The following is a 15,754-nucleotide window of genomic DNA, read 5'->3' as shown; positions in this document are numbered from 1 at the left end:
TTAAAGACAGCGTCAGCAGCAGAATTCCCTCAATCAAAAGAAGGAAAAATGACAGCGTCAGCAGAAAATTGTACTACTAGTGCTCCTAGGGGCGTTCTCGTCATTTCCGAATAAAGAGGAGGAAAAAAAATAAAGCGAAGCGTTGAAAAGGGCAGCGAGGTGAGGCGATGATGGCGAAGTTTAGAGAGAGAGAGAGGGGTGCAGCACTAGACGTTGGTTGCTTTGGAGTCGTATGCATCACCCTGCTTTCTCTCTCTATCTCTACCCCGGGCCGCGGACTTTCTCTCTCTTTCTCCCCGTCGTCGTCCCTCCCACCGAGTCATCTCATCCCACCACGCACCGAACGAAACAGGGGAGAATGCCCATATAAAAATATCGGTTTCCTCGCGGGGGCATGGAAAAGTTGGGGTTTTTATGCCTGCGGGGGTACTACTAGTAGTAGTAGTCGGCTCGTGGTGGTGGACCGGTGGCGCTGCGAATCCGAGGGAATAGAAAGGCGCTCCTCTCCTCCTCCATTTGGCGAGTCAGAGAGAGAGGGAGAGTCAGAGGAGAAAGGTTCTAGTCAGAGAGAGAGAGAGAGAGAGAGAGAGAGAGAGAGAGAGAGAGAGGTTGGGAGGGAAGGAGGCGGCGGCGTTCCCGTCTCTGTCGGGGGGTTTCCAGCTCTCTCCGGCCGGCGGCACGGCGCGACCTCGTCCGCGGTGCGTCTCTCTCTCTGCCCCCCTGTCCCCTCTTCATTCCTTCTCCTGGTTCTCCCCCTTTCGGCAATTTTGAAGATTTGGCATGGATCCGCGCCGCTGTGTGATTTCTGTACGGATTTTTTCCCTCCCAGCACTTTTTACTTCGTCGTGTAGCCGTATCTGTGTGAGTTATTTCTTGTTTGCCCCCTTGTGGTGTCCGTTCGGCGAGTTTAGCAGGACTAATTTTGGGTTTAGGGATCTTCTTGATTACTCTTTTTCTTGGTGCGTGTTGGATGGGTTTAACTTGCTGCCTTTCGGCTAGTTGCCGCATAGATTTTGATTAATTTCCTGTGGGAATCTGCTCCAGTTTTTTTTTTCTATAAGTGTGTTGATTAGTTTACTGTGCTGCCTGATTCATCAGGGCATGTGATCTTTGTGAAAAAGAAAAGAAACAAAGCAGGGCATGTGATGCTTCCATGTTGTTTTAGGATTCTTTCCCCAATTTCTGGAACTGCTTGTTTTTGTCTTCCGCTGAATGGTGGGTTGCGGTCAATCTCTTTAAATGTTTAGGCATTTCAGGTGGAATGTTTTCATACAATTTGTAGCACACAAGTAAGATGGCTTGGTTTTTCCTCTCTTGCACATTTGAATTATACACTTGGTGGCCATAGTAAATTCCTAATTCTCAATGGTACTATTGCTCAAGCACATGGTATGAGATGTTATGTGACAAAGCAAGATCATTATGATCCATAACCTTTTTTTCCTGACAAATGATGTGATGCTGTCATGAACTAGGCTGGGGTACCTGAAAGCTTTAGGTTGCACATTACTTGGTCAAGGGAGGTGATAGGTGTGAGGCAAATTAATTGGATCCGTATCTAGTTAACTAGGCTGATCTGGAAAGTTGCTGTTGTACCATCTTTGTAGTAGCTTCTTAGGTTTATGGTGATATTGCTGTAGTGATGGGGATGCAGAGTCTTGCTGCTTTTATTGCTTATGGGAGCGACAGACTAAGTTGACATGCTGCTTTATAACATGCAGGCTGTCATGAAAAGATACATTTGGTAGGCAAAGCTCAGCATGGGTTCAGGAAATCTGGTGATGAAGAAGGTGGTGAAGCCCAGCTCTTTTGATCTCGACATACAGCTCGACAAGAGTTGGACGGAGGACGTTACTTGCCCGATCTGTCTCGATTTTCCTCACAACGCGGTCTTGCTGAGGTGCACATCTTATGAGAAGGGTTGCCGGCCATTCGTATGCGACACCGACAAGTCCCGTTCGAACTGCCTCGAGCGGTTTAAGAGTGCCCATGGGCAGCCGGTGAACGTGAAGGTCTCGGCCGTTAACATCGCCCCCCGTGACAGCATCCATTTCATCTCTTCAAACACAAACAACCACCCGGCTTGCCCGTTGTGTAGAGGCGATGTCATCGGGTGGGCTGTCATCGGCGAGGCGCGACAGCACCTCAACCAGAAGAAAAGATGCTGCGAAGAGAGCTGCTGTTCATACATTGGCAACTTCCACGAGCTTCAGAAGCACACCCAGCAGAAGCACCCGAACTCGCGCCCTTCGGAGATCGACCCCGCTCGCCGAGTTGACTGGGAGAATTTCCAGCAGTCGTCTGATATCATCGACGTCTTGAGCACGATACACGCGCAGGTGCCTAACAGCATAGTTCTGGGAGACTATGTCATCGAGTATGGGGACGATGATGCTGGAGACGACTATGAAGTTCTCCACAGGGTCAGGGGAAACTGGTGGACGTCCTGTATTTTCTGCAAGTCGTTCGGGTCTTCGAGAGGCCGGAGAAGAGCAAGGACAAGGGAAAGGAGAAGTGGTGGAAGGAGGGCCGGCAACAGGTCTGGTCAGGAAAGCTTCACCATCGACGTTCCAGCCCGAGCAGTTGACATAAGGGAAATCAGATTTGATGGAATAGATGATGAATATCTTGTTACAGGGGCAATGCCTAGTGCAGCATCCAGGAGAATGGCCAGTCATTACAGGTGTGTGCATATACTTTGCTTCCCCTGTTTACTGTCATTTTTTTTTAAAGGGCCGCTTTCTGTCATTGGCCTGTGGCTAAGAGAATTACCTCTCTCTGGCCATCGAAGAGTAGTAACATTTTTATGCTTTCAAGGATCAATAAGGTGCCACTTTAACCACTACTAGATTTTATTGTCCTGAACAATTTCTTTATCCTTTCAAATTCAGCGCTAGTGTATGCCGCATTTATAACTGTAAAAACAGTTATATTACCAGAAACTGTTAACAAATCCTAGCTGCTCATGTTTCACTTCGGCAGTCTCTGATACACCATTTCTTTTTCTTTTCTTTTTTTGATCAATCCAGGGATCCCAGGTATGTCCGCCGACGCGCGCACGCCTAGGATCGCAATGCAGCAGCAATCAGGAAGTTCAGAAGCATCCCACCTCCACCCTCTTCTCTGCTATCCAAGCCCGTATTTCGTGTGCATAGACGATAGCAGCAGCAGGCCTTCCCCCGTTATTGTTCACAGGTCTCTACCATTTTTAGGTTCTTCATTCATGTAAATATTCAGCTTTCACTACCTTATTATAGCAATGTATGCCTCGGTTTCCGTGCGCGAAACCACTGTATGTGAAAAACAACCGCCGCCACGGAAGGGATCTTCCGTGCGCGATAATAGTCGGAGAAAGGCTTTGGAATGGATTTCTCTTTCCTGTAGAAAGAAGGTTGTGATTTGGGATCCGCCTCTGCGCGTTTCGTTATGTCTCCTGCTACCCAAGACTCACTGAATCCAGTGTGCACGTACATTTTACCGTCATTGTTCGTCAGGAAACAGGCCTTGCCGTCCGTTTTATAGGTTGTTCATGTAAATGTTTACTCCCTTTCACTACCTTGTAGCAGCGCCGGATCTTGGTTTCGGCCCGTGGAACCGCCTGCATGTAAAAGAAAGAAAAAAACACCGCCACCGCCACGAAGATCTTGGTGCGCGATGGCTGTTATGAAGTTTTTCTGTGAAAATATGAAGGTTTCTGTATGTGTTTGGTGTTTGGTTGTGTGCTGTGCCTCCCTTGTGCTGCTGGGCTTGTTGCGAAAGAAGAGGCTTCCGTGCTGGGATGTGTCTGAACGAATGCCACTTGTGTGCTACTCCTAGTACATCTGACGGCGATTTGCGTGCGGGGGCGGACCTGCCAATGCCCGTCCTGATCCTGATCCTGAACCTTGTGTGGTTGCTTCCGTCAACCGCTTTGCTGCATGATTCCGGGTTAGACTTGGACTTCCGTTAACGGGTTGGAGATGCCTTTTGGAATCCTGTTTGTTTCGCGCTTTCTTTACAAGACGCAACAGCTGATGATGCTCAGTTAACTTGCTTGCACGGCTTGATCATCGGCCGTGGCCACGGAACCATGGTTTACATAGTAATACTACTTGTCATGTCATGGTTGCAGCAGTATTGGGATAGCTGTTGTTTTCAGTAAACCACGCTTTGCGCCACGCAATTCGACGATATTTGCGCAAGTAGCGGGGGTTCCTAACTGTTCACGCAAAAGCAACTACTAGCATCCAATCAGGGGCTGGAAACGGGGGTTTGTTAGAGCTGGTGGGAGCTTTCATTCTTCCCAGAAACCAGGTCCCAAAGTGGCATCATAAGGGATCCGGCTCCCTGCGGGCCCACGTGTCAGTGAGGGAACTGTAGGGTGCCGTACGGCAGGGATCCTCGTCCCATCATAAGTATGTACAAAAGGGCCCGTGCGTTGCAACGGAAGAAAAAAAATACCATACATACTTGTTTTACAAAAAATGTTCTATAATCTGAGATTTTGTAGCCATTTCTTAAATACATGAAGAGTTAAAAATGTTGTTAAAAAGATACATGATTTTTTAATCATAAAAGGAGATTTTTTTTTTGGAAAAGAACACTTTTTTACGGTTTCATGTTGAAGCAGGTACTTGCGCTCCTATTTCATCACTATTTCTAGTCATACATGTCATAGGTATTGGTCCCTGTTTCATCACTATTTATTTCTTAATAAACTTGTCTTTTTTTTCTTATCAAACTTGTCTTTTATTTTATTTTTTGTCATGCATGCCTCCTTTTTTACCCTTTTCATGCATGTCCTCTTTTTTCTTCTTCTTATATATAGGAGAATAGTGCAACATCTCATCTTTATCGGATCTCCTCTGCATATTCTCTTTTATTTATTTTCAATTTGATGTCCAATGCTGATTTTGCTGAGGTGTTCATCCCCAATCTGAATCAATACCGGTATGAAAAAAGATGGATAATGCATTGTTGATTAACATTGCAGCCTAGATAGTATTTTTTAAATTGTTAACAGTTAAAATAACATCATATTTAGATTCTACATATTTCTCTAATCAAATTTCATATATAATATGTTAAATTTGGAATTACAGTTTAAAAGATATGAGTATTTTAAAAAACATTTAATATGTACTGCGGGTTTAATGCCAGAAACATCGGGGGGTTTTCTACAAAATAGCATGACGGACTAAGAATACCTATTTTTTTATTAGTAAAAAAAATAGGTATAGATATAGATATCAACTTATGGCCATTATTTATTTTGTAGAAAGATCCTTGTAAGCTGTGAAAATTACAATCCACAACAAATGTCGCGGGGAAGCAAAACTCTCCCTGTTTTTCCATACAACCAGTCCTGATAACTTTTTAGCTACAATCAGAGTTACAACTTACAAAGGTATAAACTGAAAAAGTTTTTGTCAGCGGTATTAGTAAACAAACAATGTGAGAGGAGTAACCAAGCAGCTCGCGGAAAACATACAAGGTACAGAAAAGCAAAGCTCAACATAACCGGTGGGCGGTTGAAATTTCAGGACCAATTACAACATCATCAGTGTCGCCACGGCAGTGCCAGGGGGCCGAGCCACATAAGTGTTGCGCCGGAGACTCCAGGTATACGACGCCAGTCCCTTTTGTGTTCCCTATCAGAGTGCTGGAAACATCTGACGAGAACAACACACATTGAGGGTTATGGATGATGATTAGTTACCTTGTAGTAGACCAAACAAACAGCAGCAGCGGAGAGAACGTATTCCTACTTCATAGACTACACGAGGCGACTCTGAAACATTGCTAGAGTAGCCAGGTTTGATCTACTAGAGACTGGTCTTCCAATCATACACACACGAGAGTACCATTCCCATTTGCATGGCTTTCAGGAACCGGTGAGCTTTGCTGGAGACTTTCTGGTCTCAAACTAACGAGCTCGCCAGAGAGAGCTCGTGTATTTCAGTCAGCGTCCACTCCTCTCCAGTTTGTCCTCCAAGAACTATTGCCTTTGATCCTTCCATGACACACGTGCTGTGTCCCCAAGCAAACCTCGGAGGGCGCCCTGGGACGTTCAGTATTCTCCAGGTGGGTTTCTCTTCGGTCGGATCCAGGAGGTAGAGCTGTGAAGCGGAGTGAAGACCTGCTACTGAGCCACCAAATATCATAATTCTACCTCCCGGTAGGCTCACGGCAACATGATCAAGGCGAGGAGGCGGACCAACCCCAGCGGGGTTACAGGCTCCTGGCATTCCACTACCGGTGATGCACCGCCAGGACGGCACAGCATCACTCAAGTCCATTGTGAATACATCGCCAGACCTGAGTCGCAAAGGGCCGCTTTTGGCAAGGCCACCAAACATCAGGATTTTCCGGCCATCGTAGACAGAGAGCGAGTGCCCCAACCTAGAAGGCGGAGTCCAAGGTGCAGGTATCTCCCTCCAAACAGGCCTTTCCATTGTTACATCCAGAAGATGGGTATCACTTAGGAGCACACCAGAGTCGGCACAGCCACCAGAAACCACCAGCTTTGATCCATCCAGTGTGCAAGAGCTATGCCATGACCGTGGAACCGGTGGTGTAAGGCCAAAAATCTCACGCCATGTAGGATGTTTTGCATCCAAATCCAGAATAAACACGTCATTGAGCAGGCCCTGGCCTCCACATCCACCAAACAGAACCAACAGCGATCCATTTAGGCATGACAGGGTATGGCCCCAGCGGCCAGGAGGAGCCAACCCCACATTGACGTGCCTCCACTCTGGCTTGCTCGCACTCAAATCCAGCACAAATGTATCATTCATCGGCTGTGCGTTAACACCTTCCCCACCGAACAGGACAACACGGTTTCCTACAGCACAAGCACTGAAGTTACAGCGAGATGGCTCCACTGAACCCCCGATCGTCAATTTCTTCCAGGTGACGGCTTCCAGTGTAGTCAACTCCCTTGCTAGCCGTCCCCATGCCAAACTTTTTGTGCCAGCCACATTCTCAAGAGCCCGAGTTGCGTCGTTGCCCCATGCATTCTGACAAACCATTCTCCAAAGGTGATCATTCTTTGTCATGTGATACAAACGTTTACATACAGAGTTCACAGACGCTATATCCCTAGGTGACAATCTTGATAGGATCTTCTGGCACAGTACCTCATCACTCAGTTGGAAGAGATGAGAATACTCAGAGCAAAAGTTACCCTTCCCTGTTGGACTTGGCCGGAGGGTATTATCTGGTGTAATCCATATTGATCTCACAACTTCCTTTGCCATAGAGCCAGGCAAAGGTCCCAAATCAACATTACAATCGTTGAAGAACTGAATGCCCATATAATGGGTTATTGTTTCATCATCTCCATATATGGGCTTTAGTTGCAGACTCGTCATAAATGGGGAACCATCTTTCCTAAAATTCAGCAGATCACCCTGGAACCCAGTTCCTTCCTCTAGGCATCTCTGAATCTCAGTAACTACTATAGCATCAACAAGAGGATGTCTCCTCTGAGCAAATGGTCCTCTGCATTGCAAAAACCGGCTGCAGAAAAGATACCAAAACAATTGTCAATAACAGAGGTAAAATAAGAAAAGTAAAATGGCGAATGTAACGTGTTCAACTAAGTTACGTGATAACTCAAAATCGAAATCAAACATTGAGAAATTGACCAAATATATTACATTAGCAAAGATGAAATGTATATTGGTGTTGCTAGCAAGTTGATTAATAGCTCGACTATATGTACTATTTCTTTTATTTCTGTCCATGATGGTATGATAAGTAATAACATCAGCAAAACAAGTTATGTTCAGGAGCTCCTCACAACTTCACTATTTAAGCACCCAAAAATTGAGTTGTCTCAACTACTTTAGCCCCCATAATACTGAAGACCACCATTAGTTCAGCCACCTCTACCAAAGCTCCCATTATTATCTTGCATAAACAACATAGGAGTGCATATGTGTATCCAGAAAACTTCTAAACAGATGTATTAGTAGAACAGTTTACAGCGCTGAACGATCTAATGTATTTTGTTTACCTTCCTCTAAAACATTTGATGTTCATCTAATCCCGCCTTGTTGCACACACACACACACACAAAAAAAACTCTTGTATATCAGGCAGAGAGCCTTTAACTAAGTATTAGTTGCTGTTTCAGCTTTTAATTGACATTTCATTATTTCAATTTATTCTAACAAGAAAAATATATTTTTATGATGTTTTGTCAAGTGAACACCGTTTCATGAACATATAGCCACATCTCTCAAACATCATCAACCACAAACTGATCGTTTTCCTTTCTGCTCAGCTTTGTTAAATAATAATTAGACCTGATGCTAAATTGGTGGTGATCCTTCTTACTGCTTCTCCACATAGCATAATTTTTTCAAGCCTAAGACAGTTGACTAGCTGAATATTTAATCTTAGACCACACTTCTAGCAACAACAAAAAAACTGATAGAGTTAACTTTTTTCAAAATAGAAGGTCACCAACCAGGGAAGTACTACTAGAGGAAGGGCAAGCAAAATTAAAGGTAGTGTTAAAAACCAAGAGTTGATTATAGAATCCACAAACACTCTAGTTATTTCACACTATATAAACTCAAAGAGGACTGACATCCTAATAAAAAGCAGGCAGGTGTTCCATCCTAAATTAATTTCCAATGAATAATTAACAGAAGCACAACACCTGAAGACAAAGATAACTCATCGTAGAAGTGCAACCATATAGTAACTAACTGGTTAGTTTTTTGTTGGAGTAGAAGAGCAGATAGGCAGCTAACCAACCACATATCACTTTAATTGTTAGTATGGTCTCTTTCTGATGCTTCTGATCTGATGTTTTAAGTAATTAACATTAACATCATGATTCCAGTTGATGTTTTTTCCGTGTCAACAAAGCCCTTAACTGGACTAGAATACTCTGGACTCCTAACTACGATATGGCTTCCTTTACTGCTCTCAGTGGGGAATTAGATGCATGTTCTCAGAGACTCAGAGTGGAGCTAGATGTGTGTATCTCTTTCGTCGAAATTCACCTAATATGAATCACTGAAAAGTAAGTGTTCATGGGCCCAATTGCAGCACCCACAAACAAACGGTGAGCTCATGTCTCTCACTAACCATCTGCCTCATTTGACACTGATGGTATCAGCACCAAACAGATTATATATACTAGTATACACTAACTAATTTTGCAAACCAAAAATGAACTACTAGTTCCTGCTCTTTATTCCACTAAATCACTTTCAATCCAATAACTAGCATTAGCAGCATGTACTCAGAAGCCAGATCCCCCACAACACATAAACCAGCACCACCCACACACCCATGGCGTGTCGCCAAAGCTCGAACTCGCCGCATGCCCAAACCATAACTAATACTCTGACTCCTAACTACAATATGGCTTCCTTTACTGTTCTCAGCGGGGAGGTAGATCTACGTTCTCAGTGTGGAGCTAGATGTATGTATCTCCCTCATTGAAATCCATCAAATATAAAGCACTGAAAAGTAAGTGATCAGGGGCCCAATTGTAGGGCAAACAAACCGTGAGATCGTCTCCCTCTAACCATCTCCCTGATTTGACACAGATGGTGATGAATCACCAAACAGAATATATATACTAGTATCCGCCTAACTAATTTTGATTGCAAACCAGTTGAACTACGAATTCCTGCTCTATGTTCCACTAAATCAGTTCCAATCCAGTAACTAGTATTGTAGCAGTATGTACTCAGATCCCCCACAAAAGCACTAACCAACACCGCCCCGCGCCATGGGCGCGTGGCCGGGCAAAGCTCGAATTCGCCGCACGCCCAGACCGTAATCACTCGCAGAAGACAAAATCGGCGGGCTGAGAGGCAGGGGGGCACTCACCAGTTCCTGCCGAGCACCTCCTCGGCGTGGTACCCGGTGGCGTCCTCGAAGCCGCGGTTGACGTAGATGATGGGGAAGTCGGGCTCGAGCGCGTCGGACACGACGAGCCCGCAGGCGCCGCCGAGCACGCCCTCGATCGCCAGCGAGAACCCGCCGCCGCCCCGGCACCCATCCGCGCCCCACGGCCCGACCCCCTCCTCCTCCTCCTCCTCGTCCTCCTCCCCGCTGCCGTCCGAGTCGCTGTCCCACTCCATGGCCCGCCGAGAACCACTACCTATCCCATGGCGCGCGCTCGCTCGCTCCTCGCTAGGGTTGGCTCCTCTCTCGCTCGCTGCTCCTCCGCTGACGCCGCTGCTGCTGCTGGGGAAAAGTGGGAGTTCGTTGGGGGATTCGATTTAAATAGCCGGATTTAATCTGGGGCGAGGAGGAAGAAGACGAAGCAACGAGTGGACGGACGACGCGGGGGCGGGGGCGGGGGCGGGCGAGAGCAAGTGGAGGACGACGAGAGGACGTGCCGGGTTTGGTTTGTGGGGGCGGGAGGGCGATATCGACCGTCCGTGGGAAGGGTGGACGGCGGGGATCTGCGGCTGGGCCGGCGTGCGCTGGCCGGTGGTTCTCTGGCCACTCCCGCTGAGCTGAGCACAAGGGACGGGGACAGGGTAGTGCGACCGGATCGATCAGTGCTGGTCTTTTCTTTTAAAGGGGCTTTGCTATATCGCACTCACTGTAATTTCATGAAATTGTACTGATTGGTTTTATGTTTATACAAAATTGTTTTATGATTTTTGTGTTTGTTGAGATGGAGAGGTAAGTTTGGACCGAGGCGGAGGCAGCGGCGATGCGCGGTGGAGACGATGCGGCGGCGAGGATGAACATTCACGGTGCGAGGGTTAGAGGCCGCTGGTTGGGCTGGGCGGGAGGACGGGTTACCGGAGGTTGAGCTGGCGGTTTACGAAGAGGATAAAAGTCATTGGGTTTTAGACTCATCCAAATTGAGTTTATGTTTGGCGTGTTTTCAGGCGACTGTCGTATATGCAACCGCCTAGCATTATCCCCTAGCGTGCAAGATGTGAAATATCAAATATGGCATCTTCTATGTTACTAGCGTAAGAGAAATGAGCCTTTCTCACGTGTCGGGCCAGTAGGAGGGCTTGCGGGCCACATATGTCAGGCTCTAGGTTTTATTTTTCTCGTTTGGCTGGCTGGCCCACCTACCAGTTAATGCGTGGATTTTTTTCTGTGGCTTTCGGTCCCACATGTTGTTGTGGTTGTGCTAGAAGGTGGATGAGTTCACGAAGTAGGTTGTGTTGTCTGACGGCGGGAACAAAGGTGGAGGATGCACTGACAAAGTGGTAGTGCAGTAAGAGGCAATTTCTCGGAGTACCCGACTCCCTGCGACCCCTGACCCGCCAAATTCCCGTACTCTTCTCATCTCCCCTTACACAACTGCTATGGCACCGTCGGCCTGCACGCATACACATCCACGGTGCTTCTTTGCCACTCCTCTAAGAACAAGGGACGGTGACATGGCAGTGCGACGAGATGGTTGAGTGTTGTTTTTTTAAATGGGCTTTGTTGTATTGCAGTCGACCGCAATTTCACGAAATTGTAATCTAATTTTGTCATTACATATATGCATTGTTCTTGATTCGTGGTTATTGAGCCAAATCATGAGACATCGTGCAATGGAGGCAAGTTTGGACGGAGCCAAAGGTGGCGAAGAATTCGAAGTGGAGATGACGTCAAGGATGAAGATTCGCGGGTGAGGTTAGGGGTCTGAGTTGGGACATCTACGTCGGAGAAGACGACGAGGCATGACAGGGTTAGAGAGAGACCGAGGCTAGCGGCAAGATGGTGGCTATGGGAGGACAATGTGGTGAGGCAATGTGGTAGCGGTTTCAGGCATGAATGGGAAGGGCGTTGGTTCGGCCTGATGGGAGAGCGGCTAGACATAAAACTGACGGTTGAGGTCGAAGATAAAAATCATTGCATTTTAACTCATCCAAATTGATAAAGTTTAGGTGCATTTCAGGACAACTATTGTACATATGCAATATCCTAATATTATTCTTTGGTGTGGGCAAAATGTGAAATATACAATACATATTCTGCTTTCCATACAAAGATAGAGGGTGTTTAATAACACAGATGTGGCAGCAACGTTGGCTCGGGTGACCAAAACTACCCATGATTCTAAAAATGTTTTTTTAATGGGACTGCGGCAGGTTTACGCCTGCCTAAAGACTTTCATTCCAAGCCACAAGGGGCATCAAACAAGTTCACAAGAAGATTTATGAGGAGAAAATGAAAAACAAAAGTTCCAGGAAAGTAACTACATCGTTTTAATATATTGTGATGTCTTAACGTAAAATGGTCATGGGCTCTCCTTGTATATTCCCATGACGCGGCACCGAACCGATGCACGAGGTGTTCCATTGGATTATGAATTGGCTAGAAGCATCTACAACATCTACCTTTCTCTTTTCTTACGGTTAGAGAGCTGGTGTATATATTCTATTTTATTTATTTCCTGCGGTGAGTGAACTGAAATTGGTCAGCCGGTGGCGTATGCAACCATGTTGACAGCTCAAACCACACTTGATTGTTGAAAACTAAAGGAGTAGATTAAAAGGGCATGGCTCTATGGTTTCCTTCCCTACCCCTTGATGGCTAGGGCGAATTCGCCTCTGCAGACTTTGTCGGCGAGCACGTGGATTCGTCTTCCCTTTGCCTGCTGTTTCGGAGGTCGGTGGCGGGACGGTGAATCCCGGTGCCTCTGTTCCGTTTAGCAGTTTATGTTAGAATTTTTAATTCTCGCAGGTGCGGCATTCGGGCGGACGACAGTGTTTCTTCTTCGAATTTGTATTCCAAGCTTTGATCCCCCTCGAGTTCGTCTGCCGGGACGTAGTCGACGGAGCTCCGGCGTAGATTCTTGCCATCTTCTTTGGGGAGATGAGGTTAGCGTTTCTCATCGTGTGGTGAGATTTGGTATCAGGTACTTCAGATCCATTCAAGGGTTCAACGACGACGACACTAACTCCATGGTGCCGACTCTTAGGGACACGTGCACCAAAAGTTTGCGGTTGTCATTGACAATGTCAAGCCGGCTCTAGTAGGGGAGTGACGATAACAACAGACGACAGCTCACGATAGAGGATTATCAGTAGTGTTGGTTAAAATTAAGCGCTACTGCTACTTACCCGTAGCGCGGGGAAACAAAGGGCACTACAGCTATGCCTGTAGCAGTAGCGCATCTACGAGAAAACGCGCTACTACTATAATTCCCACACTGTTGTCGGCGGGCTAGAAAATGTAGTAGCGAGCTTGGGCTAAACGCGCTACCGGCAAATTCGTTGTAGTAGCGCGCTTTCACCTGCAAGCACTGCTGCTAAGAAAAAGAAAATAATATGAAAAGAAATAGAAAAGTAATTAAAAATGAAAGAAATAGAAAAAGGAGAAAGGAAAAAAAAGAAAATGTAAAGAGAAATAAAAGAAAAATAAAAATAAAGGAGAAAGGCATAACAACAATGCTTGTTTTCAACAAGTGCTATAGCTAACCTAGCAGTAGCGCCTTTTGGAGGCTAGCGCTATAGCTAAGTTTCTTAAATAAAGGAGAAAGGAAAAAGGAAATTAAAAAAGAAAAGAAAAGGAAAAGGAAAAGGAAAAAATAAAAGAAAAAGAGGAAAATGAATAGTTACTTCCTATAGCAGTAGCGCGTTTTATGCACCGGCGCTATAGCTAAGTTAGCTACATCGTTGTTTCCAGACCTGCGCTACCGCTACATTTGACATAACCCCCACGCGGGCTTTCTCCCCAAATCCCCCACTCCTCTATCGTCGTCGCCCTCTGCGCGCCCTCACATCGCCCTCCGCACGCTGCCGGCTACCCTCCGTCGCCGTCTAGTGCCCTCCCTCGCCGCGTGCCCGAGGTCCGACCCCGACCTCGACACCGCGCACCCCCTCCCTCAGCCGCTCTGCCTCCTCCTTCTCCCTAACTCCACCGGCACTCGAGGTGAGCACGCCTACACCTCCTCCTCCCCTACCTCTGCCTAGCTAGGGTGCTTAAGTAGTTGTAGATGCTTAAGTAGCTAGGGCTCATCTAATTAGTTAGGGTTCATCAAATTAGCTAGTACTTGTGGATGCTTAAGTAACTAGGGCAGTAGGGGTTAACTAGAAATGTTAGGGCAGTAGGGTTTAGTTTAGAGAAAAAATTCAATATAAAAATATAAGTTTCTATTAGTGCTGCAAGTCTAGTAGGTTCTTAATTTTTACTGAACTTTTATTAGGACGGAAATTTAGGATATAATTTGAATCGAGTTCTAGGGTTCATAATTTGAAATTTAGGACAAAAATTGAGTTCTAGGGTTCATAATTTTTATTAGAACAATAATTTAGGACAGAAAATATGTAAATGTTCTAGGTTTCTGGGGTTCATCCGTCTATATTGGTTTTTGAATTGAGTTTGAGAGAGCATGAGATTTGTGTAGATTTTTTTGAAGTGTCAAACACTAGGAGATGCAAATTTGAAGTGGTCATGTTATATGCAAATTCCTCAATAGTGTTTGCTCATGTATATCTATTGTTCTAGTCGCTCATGTACAGGTTCTTAAGTGGTCTTGTTATATGCAACATTGAAGTGGTTTGATTATGCCCAAGTGGCCTTTTGTTGTTTGCAGGGAATGATTCCAAGTGGCCTATGTTTTACCCCTTCCGACAAATTTCAGGAGCTCGATTTGTCCACTTTTTAGCAGAGGTCATGCCAAAATTTTCCGTGAATTTCAGCATGACTCGTGCTAGAACTAGGACATATCGAGTGCTCGGGCTTTGCCGCAACGGGAATGAATCAATATTCCGACAAAACATAGGTTTTTTATGTCATTATTCATTTTATTAGGTCTAGAATTAATTGACTAGACTTAATCCTGTGAAACATGGCTAGCAACGATGAAGGAGAGGGTTCTGGTAATTGCAACGTCTACGAGGCGGCAAGCGACTATTTGAATTATCTGGAGGAGCAACGGTTGTTGTAGTACCCCCGTGTCACATCCGAGACTGAGACCGACACCGGCACTGACACTGAGACCGATGCCGAGACCGACACCGGCGCCAATGCTGGCGAATTAGCCGGTATAGAACCGAAACCAAAGAGGATACAACACCCAAACCAGCTTGGCACTACTAGACTAGTGGTCATGGCGGTGGACCCCGGCAATTTCGAGCCAACAGAGCCTACAGAAGCGCGCATGTGCTACGGCAATTAAGTAGGCTGCATCCTACAGGAAACCGCCACCATCAACGATGAAAAATTAAAGAAGATACCAAATATGGAGCACTCCCTCCTAAAGAAGTTGCACCAGAGATTCTTGTTCTCGGGTTAGGATGAAATCAAATATACTTGACTGTGGGAAGACCCGGCAATGAAGAAGATAAACAGTCGCACCATGGGAAAGTCTAGCAGCGTGTTGTTCGCCTAGAAAGTAAGGGTGAAACATCGGATCATCGTCAAATAGGAACCCTACTCCGAGATTGTAAAGGATAATCCGACAATTACGGAAGAGCAATTAAAAATATTCAAAAAGGCTTGCATTGCCGAAGCTGCCAAAGAAAAGTCGAAGTACATGAAGGGGCTTCAAGAGAGGAACATGGGGTGCCACCGCCTCGGAAGCCATGGTTACGCCGGGAAGAGGCCCATATGGGTCAAGGAGGACGCAGAACGTGAAAGTTTGGGGATCCCAGACCCCTTGGCACAGTTCACCGTCCCGCAGGAGCGTGATGTCATCAGGGCCCGGTACCATTGGGACCCAGTCAACAAGGTTTTCGAAACGGACGCGGTCACGAAGGAGTTCATGAGATTGTTGGTAATTTTTAATTTACCCCCTAATTTTAGCTTCTAATCAGTTTGACTGCACATTTAG

The 15,754-nt window shown here is 46.0% G+C and overlaps 2 protein-coding genes across 2 annotated transcripts; one reads left to right on the top strand and one right to left on the bottom strand.

Moving 5' to 3' along the window:
• Positions 1-311: 311 nt before the first annotated feature.
• On the top strand, positions 312-3,498 carry LOC119322353. The gene is made up of 3 exons (XM_037595851.1): positions 312-698; positions 1,722-2,683; positions 3,030-3,498. Exons 2-3 carry the CDS (start codon positions 1,761-1,763, stop codon positions 3,064-3,066), a joined length of 960 nt encoding a protein of 319 aa, XP_037451748.1. The 5' UTR covers positions 312-698; positions 1,722-1,760; the 3' UTR covers positions 3,067-3,498.
• Positions 3,499-5,273: 1,775 nt separating this feature from the next.
• Positions 5,274-10,321, bottom strand: LOC119322352 (putative adagio-like protein 2). Its single transcript, XM_037595850.1, has 2 exons — positions 9,841-10,321; positions 5,274-7,503 (listed from the first exon to the last, which is right to left on the bottom strand). Exons 1-2 carry the CDS (start codon positions 10,092-10,094, stop codon positions 5,901-5,903), a joined length of 1,857 nt encoding a protein of 618 aa, XP_037451747.1. The 5' UTR covers positions 10,095-10,321; the 3' UTR covers positions 5,274-5,900.
• Between the last annotated feature and the right edge of the window lie 5,433 nt (positions 10,322-15,754).

This window comes from Triticum dicoccoides, chromosome 6B (genome assembly GCF_002162155.2).
Source record: "Triticum dicoccoides isolate Atlit2015 ecotype Zavitan chromosome 6B, WEW_v2.0, whole genome shotgun sequence".
Taxonomy (NCBI): domain Eukaryota; kingdom Viridiplantae; phylum Streptophyta; class Magnoliopsida; order Poales; family Poaceae; genus Triticum; species Triticum dicoccoides.
Note: the sequence above shows the minus strand (reverse complement) of the source record. Positions and strands in the feature narration are given on the sequence as shown.